The 19937-nt window shown below is 23.8% G+C and overlaps 1 protein-coding gene and 1 long non-coding RNA gene across 2 annotated transcripts; one reads left to right on the top strand and one right to left on the bottom strand.

The window, feature by feature from the left end:
• Positions 1–9167: 9167 nt before the first annotated feature.
• On the bottom strand, positions 9168–10930 carry LBD25 (LOB domain-containing protein 25). Its single transcript, XM_028069675.2, has 2 exons — positions 10666–10930; positions 9168–9822 (listed from the first exon to the last, which is right to left on the bottom strand). Exon 2 carries the CDS (start codon positions 9805–9807, stop codon positions 9280–9282), a length of 528 nt encoding a protein of 175 aa, XP_027925476.1. The 5' UTR covers positions 9808–9822; positions 10666–10930; the 3' UTR covers positions 9168–9279.
• A 6610-nt stretch (positions 10931–17540) lies between these two features.
• Positions 17541–18704, top strand: LOC114182687 (uncharacterized). Its single transcript, XR_003604164.2, has 3 exons — positions 17541–17728; positions 17806–17939; positions 18532–18704. It is a non-coding gene; the product is annotated as an uncharacterized LOC114182687 (long non-coding RNA).
• Positions 18705–19937: the final 1233 nt, after the last annotated feature.

The following is a 19937-nucleotide window of genomic DNA, read 5'->3' as shown; positions in this document are numbered from 1 at the left end:
CCCAAATTGCTTAACGAGAATTAATTTTTAAAATGACGGGGAGGCATGGGACATTTGACCACTAAGCGAGCCTAGTTCGCTAGGCGAGTCTATAATGGTTGAAGAGATATGTGATGGTTGGAAATATGGGGCTTTTATGATTAGGATGATACTTATTGAATAGAATATGATTTTAAAATGTTGAAATATAATAAATACATGGAAGGATGATGAATTTGTGATAATTTTTAATGTAGAATTGTATAAAGAGTGGGATTTGTCTACCGAGTACTATATTGTAAATTGTTTAACTCATGTGTGGATATGTGATGTGAATGAGGAGTACCAATGGTATGAAATGGTTATTGTTTTAAGTGGTTGAATGTATACTGAAAACTATAACAAAAATTGGCTATAGATGTTGTAAGAATTGTATGGATATGGCATTTCATATGGAGGAATGTTCATATTATGAAGTTATCCCAACTCTATTAAATGTGTAGGCTCATATAGAGAATGAAATTTAGGTGGTGAGAGTTGAAGAAGGTTCTTATAGTGCGATTTTGATTTTGGGCGAAAAATGCCACTTATGACGATGCTATAAATGAATTGACCATGTCATTAAGGACTGAAACTTGGTAAATTTAGGTCGATCGTGACAATTTTCATGATTTCATGACAAGTGCACGACTTTGAGTTTGAGTACTTGACTCAATGCATTAATATTTTATAAATTGAGTCTATAATAGACTATATTAGAATTATATACGTGATTAATTGATAATACATGTTATAAGAGAAACATGTGGACTAGTATTTCTTTTTATCAGCAAATATTAAATAAATAAAATAAAAGATTAGCACTTTTGAGATGCTTTAATCTCTTTACAAAAGAAAACATGTACATATAAATACAAATAGATGCAAAAGCTTAGCACCATGGCCATAACAACACAAAAACCAACCTAATCAAGTGAACAAAATCATACACATCCTAAAGATAAAACATAACAATACTCCAAGTGCAACTTTGTGATCCACAGTTCATAGTAAAATTTATATGTGCACATCAATTTGCTAAACCACAACTTTGTTTTCATACAACAAATATGAATATTAGCAATATGTTCACCAAAAAATATTTCCATTTCCCGTAAGTCTTAGTCCTTTCTACTAAAAAAACTTGCACTTACTTATCTGACACACTTAAAATACACAACAATTATTGTTTCATAGAGAACTACCACATTGTATGTTTATGTGATTGTTTATTGTTTAATACAAAAATTATGATAGTTCACTTAGTAATGTTAATATACTAAATTAATGTTATATGTTGTCCTAAAATGGATGCCATTCTTTTATCTGATTTTAAATTTAACGTTAGCTTAGTTTGATTAATAGGTGAGTGTGTTATAACTTTTTTATGTCATGATTAAATATGTAAACGAATTATCATGCTGAAATCAATTTTAAAATGCATTTATGCTTGAAACAAATTAATTATAATAGTTGTTTTGATGTAAGGACAATAATAAATGCATTCTCATTCTGTATAGTTGTTGCATTAGAGGAAGAAGAAGAAAAAAATATTTTTTGAGAGTTGATTTGAAATGTATTTCATGTGTTTCTAAATTTTTTCCCTAAAATATTGTTTTAAAAACAATGTTTTAGCTAGCATACCTAATGTGTTGTGGAAATATTATTTTAGAAATTTATTTCAGAAAGTTTATCCTAAAAGATTGCATATAAGTTCGAGAAAGTTTGTTTTAAAAAAAATTATTCCATAAAATTTGTTTCAAAATATATTTCATATGTTCTAAATATGTTTGTTTTAGAAATCTTATTTTAAAAAAAATCAGGAAAATTTTAATATGAAAATCCTATTCTTAAAATTTTGAAAAAATCAGAAATCATTATATGAAAATCCATATATTTCTTTCTGCATTTAAAATAAATCTGAATTATACAATTTAAAATCTAAATTTTGCTTTTCAAAATATACAATTTAAAAAATATATATATAAATATATATATATATATATATATATTTATTTATTTATTTTATATCCTTAAATATAGAATCTGAAATACATTTTTTTTTATATTTTAAGAATGTATAATCTAGAATATAAAAGATGTATTATGAATTATATAATCCAAAAAAATATTTTTTATTTTATATTCCAAATTTTACCGTTTTGAAAAATTATACATTACAGAATTAAAATTTTTGTATGAAGAAGGTTGAAATTATGAGTGTACCCAGGAATGAATTACCTTATATGAAACAAACTTTTAATAGGTAAATAGGTCAAATAAAACTTTAAAATAACCATATGTAATATATCAATTTTATTCTTTAAAATATAATTATTTTATTAATTTTTTAAAAATTGATAGTTATTTTTACAAAATTTTTTATAAAATTGTTTATTTATGTTTTTTTTTTTTATTTATCAACCGTTATTTTCTATTTTTTCAATATATATTTTTTTTAATAAATATAATTTTATTTTATATATATTAACTTAATCCATCTACTAATATAATATCACGTATATTAAAAAATACGTACATACAGACGCGACAATACCTGTGTGTACGCTAGTATATATATATATATGAAAAAATTCCTTTTTTGTCTACTTATTTTTCAATTATACACTTAATTATTATTTTAAAAAATACGAACACACGTGAGCATCAGTGTCGCGCCTGTATTTTTCTAGTATATATAAAGTTTTTGCAATAATAATAAATTAGACGTTAATTTTACGAAATAGGCGATAGATATATGTGAGCTAGTGACCTATATAAATTATGCATGTTGATGGAAGACTTTTGCACTCATGGCATGTGCCTACCATTTTGGATTTGATTTTTTGCATGTCTAATGTCTCATCCATCAATCTTGAAAATTAATAAAACATGTCATGGACTTATGGAAATAAACTTACACATGATATATAGCTGAATTAATTGAAGACCTTATAAAATAAAAATAATTTGTGACCTTACAAAAATAAAAAACGATTTGTGGTTTGTTTAAGGAGAAATTAGATGGGGAAATAAGACAAATAGTTTTGTTTGTTTGGTTAAAAAAATATGGAATAGTTAAATAAATAATGAAATTTGTTGTATTTTTGTCGTGATTTTTTTTTCTCAACTTATTATTTTTATATTATTATATCCTTTATTTCAAGTTTAGTGGCATATTAACTGAGTAAGCTGAGAATTTGCTAGAATCCAAAAAGTTATCATAAATATTTTTGGTTTAATTATTTTTTTTCCTATTTTTGTCTAAAAATTTCAAATTGGTTCTCTAATTTTTTGAGTTTTAATTTGGTCATGATTTTTATAAAATTGATGCAATTTGATTATTTTCATTAAATTTCTTAAAGTGAATAAACGATTTTTTATCAAAATTGGCACTATAATTACATCAATAAAACAAATTATCCTTATTAACAACTTTAATGTTGATAAAAAATCATTTATCCGTTTTAAGAAATCTAACAAAAATAATAAAATTACATCATTTTTTAAAAAATTGGGATCAAATTGAAACTTTATAAAATTGGATGAGCAATTTAACATTTTTAAATAAAAATATTGACAAAAAAATAATTAAACCTAATTTTTTTATACTAATATTCACTCACTACATTCACATCACATAGTTATTTAAATATTAAATCATTTCTTATTCTCAATTTGTAAGTTTTATAATGTCTTATAATTAAAGGATATTGTTCGAAATAGATTAACTAAGAAGGAAATAATTTAAAAAGGACATGAGATAATACTTTTTGTTGTTGTTTATAATTGAATAAAGGAGTGAGTTATCAAATTTTAATAATAATAATAATAATTTTAAAATATGTTAAAAGTAATTGTGTGTTTTTGAGTTCCGGATTTGTTAAAGCAATTGTATACGATTAGATTACATTTTCAGAAAAATAAAATGGTATTAGGTTTGTCCCACTCAAACATTATGTTAAACAAAAAAAAAAAAAATAGAAAAATTGAAAGTATCTCCTAAAATGTAAATTTTGTTTTCTAAACAAGAAGAATATTTTATTTAAAATAAAAGTTTATCAGTAACCTTTTATGTTACAGATCTCATATAAATTAAAATATAATTCAATTATTTATAATTACTGATAAATGGGATTGTTTTTTATAATGGTTAAGTAATCATTTTCCTCATTTTATATACATATTTTTTCCATCATTTTTTTCTTTATTAATATAAATTTATTTATTCATCATTTTAATTTTTAGATTTTGTAATCATTTCTTTTATAATTATAATTAATATTTCAGGTATTGCTTTTATAACTACTAGCGTACATACAGAGGCTGTCGTGTCTGTATATACACATCTTTTAAATATACATGATATTAGATTAGTAGGTGATGATAATGTAATGTTTTTAAACTAATGTATAAAATAAAATTATATTTATTAAAAATGAAGTGAAATATATCATAAAATATGAGAGAATAATGATTGATAAATAGAAAAAAAAGTATAGATAGACGATTTTTTAAAAAAGTTTGTAAAAGTAACGATCAATTTTTAAAAATTTAATAAATGATTATATTTTAAAAGGTAAAATTGATATTTTAAAATGTAGACACAAAATAGGGAATTTCTTTATGTATTGTTATAAATTAAGTAAGATTTTTTTTTTCAATAAATAGAAATAATAATATATAATTAGAATACAAATTTTATAGTATAAGTTGATTTTATAAAATTAACTTAAATTTTAATTCACCAAAATAATACTATAACTATTATCTTAACAAAGTGTTGAACATATTATATCTCTTTATTCGTCAGAATTACTTTTATCAAATCTCTACTTCCTAACCCTAACCTCTCCCAAATCTTTCTTTTTGAACCTCAAAATCTTGCTATTTAGCTTTAACACTTATGGACAAAAAAATAAATTGTCAAAAATTAAACAAGAACCAAATTACTTAGAACAAAACCACCAACTTTTTTCAAATTTTGTTTTATATCTCATTATGTCAAAATAATAGTCAAAGTGAGAATCAATTCGACAAACTTCAACACATGAGTGACAGCCCAACAACAAAAGGATAAATTAGTTCAAAGACAGCTAAAATAAGTAATTTTGGTAAAAAAAAAATGTATATTGAGATTCCATTTTTTAATTTTTTTGGTAGAAAATTAAGTTTTCCTTACAAAAATATAAGAAAAAGTTAAAAGTAACTTTTTTTCATAAATTAAAATTAACCTATATTCTATCTCAACTATTTATTAGACAACCGAAGCATAAAGAGCTTCTATGTTTTGATTGATTAGACAACCGAAATATAAAAATTATGAAAAATTATAAAATTTTGAATATTTTTTTATTTCTTTATAACTGAACATAGAAAATTATTTAAAAGTTCAAATTTACAGTAGTTAATTTAGACAATAAATAAATAAATTTCATCTTTTCTCCTTAGTTTCAAAAACGATTGTTTGACAAATAAATACCAGACCTTAAAATTACGAAATAAAAATTCAACAAAGATAGAAACATAATGTAATATATTCCTTTCTATTATATCTTAGTTCATTACATTTCGTATTATACTTGACTAAATACATTATAATTCTAACTGATCAAACTTTAATGAAGTATGGTTAGAGACAATCTTAATCGATTATGATAATTACAATTTTAAAAAATACAAAATAAGCAGATACTTTATCTCCTTATACATTTTTTTTTTACGAAAAAAAAAGTTACTCTTTTATATTATTTCTTCAATATGAAAGTAATGCTTTTCTCCTACAAGGTGTGTTGAATCTAAACTAATAATTAATTATAGTAAAAAAATGACACACCTCATTCAATTTATGCGATAAAAGTAATTTTTTACCGAAAAATTGTAATAAAAAAGTTTGTAATTTTTTAAAATTGGTAATATGTATATATAATTTCAACAGTTTTATGAACATTAATTAATATTTGATGAATTTGAAATATTTATATTATTATTTAATTACAAATAATACTATATAATAATTTTTACTAACCATTGTTTCAAAAATATATTTAGGTTAATATTTAAATAAGTGATAACTCATTTTGTTATATTAATAATTGGTAAAATTCAAAACCTCGAGCATTAATTGTTTAAATTTTCACATTAAGTTTTTTTTTTTTTTTCATTTTAAAAGATAACATTGTATCTATCTCACATTAATAATGATCCACAAATAAAATTATATGATACATTAAATAAATATTGTTATATAATCTCTTGTATATATGAAAATGACTTTTAAAGTCATCTTCAGTTATACTACGAAATCTTATCTTATTTTTGTTTTATATCTCATTATGTCACATTACTTTTAACATTTTTTGTTATATATATTTCAATGCAAAAGTATCACACTCGTACTTTTACAATTTTTTTTATTTTACATTTTAATGTAACTTCAACTTAAAATATTATTTAACGTTATCTAAAAACACAATACCTTATCCTAACCTCTTTTAGAATGACTGTAAAATTCATTGTAAATTTAATTTAATAAAAGAATAAGATAATTTAATTTAAGTCATCAATAGTAAAATTTCTTGTGGTTAAAGTTCTCTTTGATCAAGTTTACAAAATTGAATGGTTATTGATTACACATTAAACCGTGCTCTTCTTAACATGTCTGTTCTTAATTGTAACTACACTAATTTGTTTTTGTCGAAAAGATAATGAATTTTACTATAAGATAGACTCTAACTTGACTCTGATATCATATTAGAAGTGAGTTTTAAACCTAACTTAACCTTACAAAATCGACTTGTAAGATAATGTTTCCACCTCACTTATATATTATAAAATTATCTTATCTCTAATCGATATTGAACTTTCCACAAATTTAAACTCATTAATATATACACATAAATATGTGTGTGTGAACAAAGTTAGGAGAAAGAAAATGTTGAAGAAAGTTCCCTGTGTGCACGTTCCTTGTCCCAGTGGGTTGAAACTGGAATGACCCAAATGTGATCACATGCGTGAACAACAACACAACAATCTTCCTACAGATCCTATATTCCTAGGCCTCTGTGCCACACTTGATTCTCACAATCATAATGTTGAAATACAGGGAAGACATGCAAATATTTCCTTTGCCCAAAACATCATATCTTCCATCAATATATTTAATCTAATTTTTTCATTAAAAAAAAACAAAAACCAACTCATAACATGCATAATTAAGGAAAGTCAACACCATAACACTTTCGATTCTTATACAAATACATCTTAAACATGAGACTAAATATTAACAAATGATATAATAATGATTTAGGTAAAACTTTCATGAGGACATTTCATGATTATGATAATTATATTAAGAAGTAGATTTTAAAATTAATTCAAATCTTGCAAAATCTCATTTTGTAAAATAAGATTTGCACCCATTAATATGTTATAACTTGATTTTATCTTGTCGATGTAAGACTTCTAACAAAAAGAATAATATAGACATATGGTTAAATATGTTTTTGGTTCCTCAAGTTTGTGAAATTTGAAATTAGTCATTCTTCAAAATTTTTGACCAATTTAGTCATTCATCTTTAAAAATACGTGAATTTAGTTATCTTAACCAGTTTTTGTTAAGTTTATCTAACATTTCAAACACTTTTCATGATAATATTTGAATTATTTATACCGTTTGACACATTTTTACTTCAATGTTAACTCAAATATTATCATAAAATGCGTTTAAAATGTCAAATAAACTTAAATAAAATTTGGTAAGAAGGACTAAATTCACGTATTTTTAAAGATGAAGGACAAAATTTGTATAAATTTCGAAGAGGGACTAATTCCAAAATTCACTAAAACTTGATGAAAAAAAACATATTTAACTGCGATAACCATATGCATAATCATATAAAAATAGTTAAGATTTAAAGTCACATATCATCACTCAAAAGAATATCACAATTAAAAAAGAACTTACATATATAATTTATGCAATTTTTTATTTGAATATATAATATTTATTATTCTTATTTGAATATAAAAAAATTATAGGTGTAGGTTCATGGAAAGTGCAGTGCATGCTTGAAAAGGTTGATAGATAAGGCCATTTTGAGAACTTCACCTAATATATATGTATATATATAAGTAGGTACATGGAAATTGCAGTGCATGCTTGAAAAGGTAGGTGAGTGACATTATATATTATTGAATTATATAGCATCAAAATATTAAATAAAAAGTAAACTAATAAGATTCCATTTGGCTAACACCCCAACCTTAAATAACTCTTGTCCCATATATGGCTTCTAGTGAGTAGGGGCCCTTTTGTATATAATTTAATTTTCTCAGACAAAAAAATAGTGGAATATCAATTAGTGGTCAAAATTAAAAGACACAAATCTAACATGCCAATCAATCACAAAAATCATCACAAGTTTTCTTTTTTCTGTTTGCCAAGAAATAATAACTCTTCTATTTATTGGTTTAAGAGTATGACTTTTTTTTTTCTTTCTTTTTTTCCATTTGAAAGTGTTCATCTTATTTAGGTATTACCAAAGACAACAATTTGATCTTATCTAGATTTGTTTTGCTTCACTTGTTTATACATTTTTTTTTTAATTTTGAGACAACAATATTTAACAACAATTTAAACACTAAATTTAGTTTTGTAATTTGTTTGATTAGTCTTAAAAAATACATTTACACATAACATTTTTTACATAAAAACCCAGTTCCATATATATAAAACTTGAGTAATTTCGTTTTAAAATCTTCAAATACAATCAAAAGATACACTTATAATAATTTCAATATATTTATATCTCACAATATATATCATATTATATTAATGTGTATACATACTTGAATATATATATATATATATATATATATATATATATATATATATATATATATATATATATATATATATATATATATATGAGAATATGAGAATGATATTTTGACTACTAAATTTTGACAATTTCCTCTTACAACATGATACGTCATTTTTTAAGTAGTTAAAATATTGAGAATGAGAAAATAGAAAAATGAAAAATCACTTAGAAGATGTCACCTAAGGTTGTAAGAGAAAGTTGTCAAAATTTAATAGTAAAAAAATCATTTTCCATATATATATATATATATATATATATAATAAGACCAATCATTCAATACTTTACAATAAGAAAACCCTAACTTAAAATTTATTACGTGAGAGTATAATAATTGATGCATAGAGGGTTGAGAATTAACCACACACTATATGTCTTCTTATAAATCTCCTCTGGGGAAGCCATTTTCAGAAGGATCATTGTTCCAATTAGCAGAAGAAGAATAATAGAAGCTTAAACCATGTGAAGAACCACCACCATCACCACCACCATCATCATCACTACTCATCTTGTTTCTTCCTCCATGGTGAAGATGAGCACTGCTACTACTGCTACTACTATTTGGCACCATCATCATCAAATCAGCATTTGTAGCATCAAGTTCCTTTTGGAGCTTAAGAACCTGTCTTTGGAGCACTGAAATGGCACCAACGCAACCATACACAGGATCTTTGATCCTTGCTTCTGCTTCATATGCCAGAGAATTCACAGCATCCTCTCTCTGATAGGGTTGCACCTCGTTCAGAATCTTGCTCACGTTGCTTGCACCAAAAATCTTGTGCACATTTGCAAACTTCTGAGGCTCCTCTGGAGGAAAATATGGGGCGAATATGCAATCTGGCATGCACTTTCTCCTCAGAAACTTGCACGCTGCACATGGAGAATTGGAGTAGCTTGAAGAAGCCATGATCTTTTCACTTACCTCAAATTCACAACCAGATCAAAATCAATAACAACCACAAACCATTCATATAGAAACCGTTGAAAATCCCACATCGACTAAAGATAAGACAGATTTGGAGTATATAAGTAGAAAATTCTAACTGATCATAGTAACATGCTATAGGGCTATTTCAGAACTTAATTAAGCTCTTCCATGTATAATCATGTAATTAAAATTAGGGTTATGAAGATTTTTGCCTGTTTGTTAAAGCACTTTGCTGCTGTTATACTTTTTGAACTTTTTTTCATTAACTTTTTGTGACAAAGTCTTCTTTGAAACTGAGTGCTATACTATTCACAGATTCTCAGTACCCAGAATTCTTTTTCCTTTTTTGTTGCACAGAAGGAGGAAAGAAACTATAAAAACATAAACATAAAAAATCAACAAAGACTGATATAAAATATGATATACATGCATGAAATTTTTTTATAAATCATGCTCGATTATATTAATTCCTTAATTAACCTGTAAAAATCTCTCTAAATCTATAGGTCTAGGCTTTTATATATTCATGTTTAGCTCAATTGAAAGTGAAAAAGTACACCAACCAAGTAACTTTTGCATATGGAATTTTCTCAATTTTCATCTCTTTCTATTGGATGCTATCCTACACCAATCAATCACCAGAATATATATAAATATGTGTGTACCTTTCACAAAGATTCAAAAAAAATCAAAAACCCTGATTCAACCTATATAATTTATAAGGCAAAAGTTGGGATGAAAAAGAATATGGTGAAGCTATAACTAGCTGATAACTAGCTAGGTTTCATTGAAGAAATTAAGAGAAACATAAATATAATATGTGATTTGGATGATTACCTTAAATGTGGGTGCAGACTTTGGTGTTTGAAGATCTGTTAATTCTTTAATATTTGGGTGTGAAAAAGTGTGGCACCTAACTCAGAGAGAGAGAGAGAGAGAGAGAGTTTTCTGGAAAAGTCACTATTTGATGTGAGAGTTGAAGGAAGAACCCTAGTTAGTTGCAAGACAAGATGAGAGAAACACGCAAATTAATAGTGAGACAAACAGAAAAAAACGACATGAGAGAGCATAGAGAGGCAAAGAGCATTTTCTTGTGAAAAAGAAACCAAAATGAGGAAACAAAGTGAAAAAGAATGACTATGACAAAACCTTTATAATAATGTCAAACACTGTGCAAGAATTAATATCCAATCTTAATTGACTTGCATTATATATTACTAACCTAATGTAAACACCGACGACGTTATCACGTATGTGTCTACGTATTTTTTACATGTGCATGATATTATATTAGTAAGTGATGATATTATAATGTTATTAAGTTAATATATAAAATAAAATTATATTTATTAAAAATAAAATGAAATATATTAGAAAATATGAGAAGATAACAGTTAATAAATAAGAAAGAAGAAGCAGATATAGACGATTTTATAAAAAATGTGTAAAAATAGCGGTTAATTTTTAAAAATTTAATAAATAATTATATTTTAAAAGGTAAAATTGAAATTTTAAAATATAAAAGAGAATCTTTGTTATAGATATATAATATATAATCCACCCCCACAAGACCATAGTAAATCATTTATGCATTAAAATGTAAAAGGTAAAGACTTTTTTTTTTGTATAATTTTCTAATCTCAAATTTTGTGAAGTCGTTATCAGTGACAATTTGTGGTTGATTGAGAGTGCACAAATTTTATATTACCAACATGTAAATATGTAGAAAGTACAACCTTGTGTGTATGACTATTTTAATATTTGTTTATAAAATAAAAAAACATGTAAAAGTGATATATATAATATGTACCTATACTATTTGCCTTTACTATAACTGTACGTTATTACTAAATGTTTATATAATTTAATATGTGAATCTAACAATTGTTTATTTGTGTAACTTCTATAAATTCAGTTTTCATTTTTAAATAATTAATCAATTGGTTCTATATATCAAACATCACTTTACGAAATGAAGGGTTTAAAGTTAAACTTGTCCTAAGACTCTTATCCTCTTCTTTTATATATATAATCGAATATAAATAGTTTATTTTTTCTTTTATAATGAACGATCTATGAATAGAATAGAACCAATGATTCTAACATGAAAATTATGGCACTGACACGTTTCCAAAGTAGTTTCTATTTTTGAAAAAACATTTTCTGTTAATTCTGCTGTTACTTGTACACAGGTATCTAGGTTTTCTAGATTTAATTATAAAGTTATAAAAAGAAGAATTAAAGTATGATTAAGAATTAATAATTTGTTATTATAAAAAGGTGATTATGAACAGGTGAAAGTCGGCAGGTTGTGGAAATCAAAGTCTAATTCCTTGTCTTTGTCTTGTCTTTTGGGACTTGGATAAATAAATTCTTTATATAATAATTTAGAGACTTTTAATGATTTTAAACAATACTATACTAATATATATATATATATATATATATGAAGAAAAATAAAAATTTAAAGAAAAATTAATTATTTTAGGATGAAAGAATAATTAATTATTTTTAAATTACTTTAACTTACCTAATCGAGATCAAAATCTTGATTACCTATTCAAGCAATAAGATTAATGTTTATACTTTACAAAATTTTCACTTTTGTAACACTTACTCTCTTGTATAAATACATGTTAATAAGAAAATATGGTTTTAAGCATAACTCAATCTTACAAAATTAATTAATAAGATAAGTATGCACTCAATATATATATATATATATATATATATATAAATATATATATATATATATATATATATATATATATATAATATGCTTGACTTTTTACAATAAAGTTATCAAACAAGGTAAAAATAATATTATAATATTTTTTGAAATAATTGAAATAAAATAATCACTATAATAAAATGTCTCATTAATAACTAATTTTAATGACTAAAAGTTATTAGTCACTGTAGTGACAAAATTAAATACAAATTTACAAAATAAAAAATTATTAGTTATTAAAATAGTCACTATTATAAATAATAAATTATAATTGATTTCTAAAATTTAGTTACCAAAGTTTTAGCTTCAAAAGGAAATCGATCATTAAATATTAGCTACCAATTTTTTTGCGAGCAATTGGTTTCTAAATTAGTCTTTAATTAATTAGTGACCATTTATAAATTTTTATTTATTAAAGACGCTATTTTAGTAATAATTATTTTTTATTTTGTAAATCAATATCTAAATTGACTATTATAGTGATTGTCAACCTTTTGTCAGTAAAATTGGATATTAATTGAATATATTGGTAAAAAAACAAAATATTCAAGTAATTTCACATAAATCTCCGTAAAGATTAGTGTATTTAAAAAAGAAAAAAAAAAGTTTTATTATGTGACGCGAAGAATTTAAAAGCTTACCCAATCACTCATGTATTGAAATTAAAATCTAGCATGAGAACATTTTAAGATTAAATTATGAAGTTGTTAAATATGTCATGATATACGGGCCCCGGGTTTTCTTTTTCTTCATGATATTTTTATTCTTGTAAATATAAAGGCGAGAATGTTGGTATTTTTTAGAAAATGTTTTAGAGTATATTCTTTTATAAAACAAATCATTAGTTTCTCACTTGTTACTTTTCTCATATCATAATATTTGTTGAGGTCTTTTAAGTGCATATATGAAAAAGTTATTATGTAATAGAGAAAGTTTTCTTTAAGTGGGTATAAAGAAAAAAAAGAGTCATTAGGTATAAAAGAGAATTTGAAATATTCAATAAGTCGTGAATAAACTCTTAAGAAATTTGATTTTGTATCTATAAAACAAAGCTTATAATAGAATTAAGAAGTAGAAAATAGAGAACTAGAGAATGAAGTAACATGACTTTTTTGTGTGTTTCATTAGTGATACGAACAAGAGTCTTATTTATATATACATATATACAACATAATACAAATACAAATACACATATTTAATATTATATTTACATAAAGGAATAAATGAGTAATTCAATCATATCAACCATACATACAGGTATCCGTATTAATTTAATGAACAAACATTAATTCATACCACCACTTTTAACTCAATTTAAAATGTGAAATAAATGGATTTGTGGAATTTTTCTTTTATTCAACACATTTATACTTTTCATATATAAATTTCAAATATATTTTGCAATGGTTAAAATTATATATATATATATATATATATATATATATATATATAATCGAACAATAATATTTATCATATATTGTATCTTTATAACACAACATTCTTTAAGCCGTAATTATAGGAAGCATATCAAATTGAAGTGGTTTTACATAACATATATCCTAAGGATCACATTATCACAATTATAAAGAATAATATCAAAAAGAAGATCGTCAAAACAAATAGTCATATTTGAACAATGATAAATACAAGAACAATCTTATTATAGAAGATATTATTATGATATTTTTGAGATCATAATAAATTTCACATTATTTAAGAGTTAAGGTCAAACACAATTTAAATACTTCTATTCACCTTCTAAAATAGATAATATATCGTGAACGCAAATTATTGTTAATTTGAAGCCATAGATGTTGATAAGAATGAGTGATAAAAGGAAAATGATATTTTAACCCACTTTTTTTGACATACTTTTAATCTATTGTTTCAATCACCATTAAATCATCTTTTTTATTCTTTTTAGTGATGTGATGTGATGATCTAATGGTGATTGAAATGATGGATTAAAAGTGGATCAAAAAAAGTGGATTAAAGTGTCATTCTCCTAAAAGAAAATACATTGATGTTGTTTTAAGTATATATTTTATGAGATGGTACATGCTAAATTAGGTTCTTCCCCTTTATTGTCTCATCTTTTTTGTAGGGCACATTTAAGGATCCATTTTTATGAACCTTTATTCCAAGATATCTCAGCCAAATCTTTGTCCTCTCAAATTCTGTATGTACACTGTGTTGTCCTCAATTATTGGTCATTTTCGGAAGAAAATAAAAAATCACTGTTTAGCTTCCATTATTGGTTCTATATATCATCACTTCACCTGTCAGCAAAAACAGATTCTTCAAAAGTTGTCAGAGACAAAAAATAATGTTCATAGTTCAAGCCTAAAGAGTGGCTCAAGAAAATAAATCACTTAATTTTCATAACTATTTTTTAGTGGGAAGAAAATAATGAAAAAATATGGGGAAAGGAAATAAAATAAAGTGAACGAAATAATTGAAAAATAAAGTGTAAACAATAGTTTAAGGATTAAATACGTTACTGTTAAAAGATATGTATTCTTAAATAGTAATTTGGTTTCTTATATTTATCTTTTACTTGAGTTTCTATTTTTTGTGAAAATATTCAAGGTCTATTACGATAAATTTACATTAATACCATTTAAAAAATTTATTTATCGTTTTTTTTCTTTTACAACATTAAAATTATAATCAATATAGTTGATAATCGAAAAAGATGTCCTTATTTCATATTTTATTTATATGCAATATAAGAGTAGTGCAACAGTGTGTAAGTAAAAGATGAACTGTGGCACTATTTATATATTTATAACATGTGGACAATGAACTTTACTAAATTTGTATAAAAGTTGAATATTAAAACTAAGCTTTATTTAATTATATCATTTTGAATATAAAAAATATATTGGTTAAAATCGATAAGATACATTCAAAATAATATACTTAGAATTTATATATTTAATTGTTATTATCACTAAGGCAAAAATAACAAATACATAATTTAGTATAATTATAATTATAAAAGAAATCATACATATCTAAATGATTGTCATTTACGTTCATTCGTATTTTTGAATTCATCAATAATAGAATCATAACTAAAAATTTTATCTATTTTTTTTAATGAAAATAATCATATTGCCGACATTAAATTTATTTTTCCATTTTTATTCCAAAATCTTAATTTGGTGATTTTCATTGCATAAAATGATCAATGATCTTTTTGTTGTAGTTGTAGAAAAAACATAAATGACCCACCTATAATTCTTTGAACCTTAAGAAAAAACTTCTATAGTTAAACAATTTGACCATTAGAGTTATGGTTTAAAATATATGTGAAGAGTGTTGAATTTCTCCTATTTTTCATCTTCACGCATAGTTATCCTACTTTTTTTTTTTTTAAGTTTAAGACCTAAAAAATAATTTACTACAATCTAAAAGAATTTGAGATGTAAATACTAAAATAATAATTTATGATAATCAAGTCACACTTAAAAATCGTTATGAAAACACATAATACTGTATTTTTACTTGTATATCCATTTTATGAATATAAAAAAGGCTCGTGAGATAAAAAATAATGTTAATTATTAAACTAATATTTTACTATGAAGTAAAACATAGAAGATATACCGATTTTTTTTCAATAATAGAATAGGCGACAAATGAGAGTAGAAATAATGATTTTTTTTATTTAAAAATAAAATAAAACAAGTAAGAGTAAAAGAGAACAATACATGAGAAAGAAAAACTAAAAAAGACAATAAAAAAAATATAAAAAATATGTAATATTTTTTATTATATTATTTTAAATTTTATTATTTATTACCATTAAATATTACCCTTAATAATTATATATATATATATATATAGATTAATTCTCATTGATTTTTCGTATATTACACATAATTTAAAAAAAATTCAAAATACTATAGATAATTTAAAAAAATTAAAAAAATTAGCTACATATAATTAAAAGAAATTCAAAATTTGTTGGGTTCATGGTCTACCTCTCTTATGCTAGGTGTTGACATTTTAATTTTAAATGAGACTTGTACTTTGTCTTAGATAATCTATCTAAATATAGCAATTTTAATTTTTAATCAGCTTCATATTTTTACTTTGTGTTTTTAATATTGAAGTTTAACGTTTAAAAAATAATGTAAGGTAACTAATTCTTTATAATTCTTTATAATTTACTATTATAAAAATGTAATTTAGTCACAGAATCATAATAGTCACAAACTAGCTATTGATTTAAACAACTAAATCAATGTACAAGAATATTTATTGTTATAACAACTAAATAGTGATCGAAAAATTTTAGTATTTAAATATTATGTTTTAGTCACAAAAAATAATTATTGATTTGTAAAATATATTTAATATGATAGCTAATCACCAAATATTTTTGGTTACTAAAACATATCACTAAAACATATTTAATATGTAATGTTTTAATTACTAATTTAGTGACCAAAATAAATTTTATTTTGTAAAATATATTTAATATGATAATTAATTTCACAATATTTCAGTCACTAAAATATTATTTAATATGTTATATTTTAATTTCCAATTTTGCAACAAATATAAATATTATTTTATAATATATATTTAATATGATATTTAGTTATCGAATATTTGTAATCGCTAAATCAAATTTAGTGAACATTAAAAAAATTTACAATTACAATGTTCTTTCATAAACATGTATATTTTTATATTTTGAATGATTTCTTTTTCAATTTTTCACTAGAGATATTTAATTTTAAATTTTATTATTAGATTAATGATATTAAATACACTGATATTTTTAATTTAAAAAGTAAAAATTAACATCTAATTGTATTAAATTCATAATAAGTAAATTTTATATCAATATATTATAGTTAATTAAATTCTTTAGTTTTATAATTTCAAATTCCCATTAAAAATTTTAAATTTTGTTGTCTTACATTCTTTCGCGGTTCATTGTTTGTTCCAATTTTGGGTTTTATTGTTTGCTCGAAACCCATTCTTCACTTCGTCTATTTTCTATTCATCTTCCACTTATCTTACTATACACGAAACGCGAAATCCACGACGAAGAACGCGAGAGTGGGAACAACACGAGCATCCGCGGCGCCGGCGGCGATCTCACTGACGACGACGACGGTCACCCGTGGGCCACGGCGGTCGGCGAGCCAGGTTCGTTCCCGTTGTAGGATTTTTTTTCTTTTCTCGTTGTCGTTTGCCCTAATCGTTGATGTTCTGTCTCCTCACAGCGGTGAAGCCAACTAGGTAGCGACGGTCACACGGCGGCGTCGGTCTCCCACGGCAGCGACGTAACAGGCGCACTCCCTTCCCTTCCCAATTTATGCTTTGTGTGTGATGTTGTGGTTCTCTGCGTGTGTGTGTGGTGCGTTCCCTTTCCAATTGATTTTATTTCATTTTCTTTCTTTTGTTTTGTTTGATTATAGATGTGTATGTTTCAGCTTCCCTTCCAAATATATAATTTTAGTTTGAACTGCAATGTATGTTCATTCAATTCCAGGTTGAACAGTAATGAACCAAATTTTAACAAGTTTATGGCAGATTTGTGTAACGGATATGAATGGAATACTTGAAATATATATATATATATATATATATATATATATATATATATATATATATATATATATATATATATATATATATATATATATATATATATATATATATACACTGGATTTGAGGGAATATCGAAATTGGTTGATGTAGGAGGTGGAAATGGACAAAACCTCAAAATGATAATCTCCAAATAACCTTCAATTAAAGGACTTAATTTTATCTCCCAAAGTGATTGAGAATGCACCACTGCCATCAAGTAGCCTGATATATTTAATGTTTTATCATATATATATATATATATATATATATATATATATATATATATATATATATATATATATCAAAGGGTTAGTATAATGATATAAGTTCAATTCTAAACTTTGTCAAATTTTGTTAAGGGGTTGAGCATGTTGGAGGACATGTTCCAGAGGGTCACTCCATGACACTTGATGTTGGACTTACTTATTGTGAAGGTGTTTGACTTATTATTGTCTAAGGTATTCTTTATATGCAATTAAAGAATCATAATTCTCATTTCATAATTCAGTTGGAATTAGAGGTGAGTTTTTAACTTATTGAGTTGATATTTTATCTTATTCATGTTTAATTTAAATTTTATTACTTTACATTAATATGATTGTAGGATCAAAACCCTTTAGACAGTTAAATAGAAAAATAAAAATCTTTTAGGGAATGTAATTAATTAAACTGCATGGTCCTTCGTGCATACAAAATGCAACATATAGTATATATATAGTATATAAGATACTTTGATGCACTTTACTACATTTATTTACGACCCATTCAGCGCCCAAAATCATTTTATTAAATAAAATTTGTTTTTATTAGCTATCGAATTAATGACCAACATTTTAATCGTTAAATTAGTCTCTAATACTTCAAAGTAATTAAATTTTTAATGACTAATCAGTAAACACAATTTAGATGGTTGTTTAGTCATTAATATGACTAACTATTTTGCAAATAGAGTTTTCACTACTATTTAATTTCGGTGATTAAAGATATTTACAATTAATTTTCCATTTAACGATCGATATCGTATGTGACTAAGATATTTTTTTCTACTAGTGTTATTACTACAAAAAAATGTATCTTTTATATATATATATATATATATATATATATATATATATATATATATATATATAATAACACTATTAGAAAAACCGCAAATACAGATTGTTATAATTTATTTTTATTAATAGTTATGGATAATTCACAATTATTATGCATGATATTAACTTATTTAATAATTCTCTTAAATCCACAATATAATGTAATGTATAAATTAAACTCTAAATGATAACAATTTGTATATATAGTTAAAGTTTAACTGTGTTTTTTATTTCAGAAAGTTGAGGTTAATCTGGTTTTGATGCATTAGTTTTTTTAAAACAATCTCATTTTCACAAATTTAAATTTTTTATTTTTAAACATGAAATTGAAAAAAAAAACGTTTTTTTTTTTTAATTTTCAGTTTTTTTAAAGTAAATTTAAGAAGAAAAAAATAATTAAAACTACTATTTTTTAAAAATTCGACAAATATATCAGGACTTATCACAATTTTGATTAACTAAAAAGATTAATTAAGGTTATAAATATTAAATCTTGACAATATGTAAAATATAAAATAAAAATAAATAAATTATATTAGTAAAGATATAATTGATAACAAATATATATATATATATATATATATATATATATATATATATATATATATATATATATCAATCAGCACTTATCTCCATTTTGATTAACTAAAAGAATTAATTAATGTTAA

Source organism: Vigna unguiculata, chromosome 4 (assembly GCF_037176805.1).
Source record: "Vigna unguiculata cultivar grain cowpea cultivar isolate G323 ecotype 2 chromosome 4, ASM3717680v1, whole genome shotgun sequence".
NCBI classification, from domain to species: domain Eukaryota; kingdom Viridiplantae; phylum Streptophyta; class Magnoliopsida; order Fabales; family Fabaceae; genus Vigna; species Vigna unguiculata.
The sequence above is the reverse complement of the archived record's forward strand: the minus strand, read 5'-3'. Positions and strand labels throughout refer to the sequence as shown.

Excerpts from the sequence above, each read along its gene's own strand:
- LBD25 (XM_028069675.2), bottom strand. The coding sequence starts at position 9,807 with ATGGCTTCTTCAAGCTACTCCAATTCTCCATGTGCAGCGTGCAAGTTT.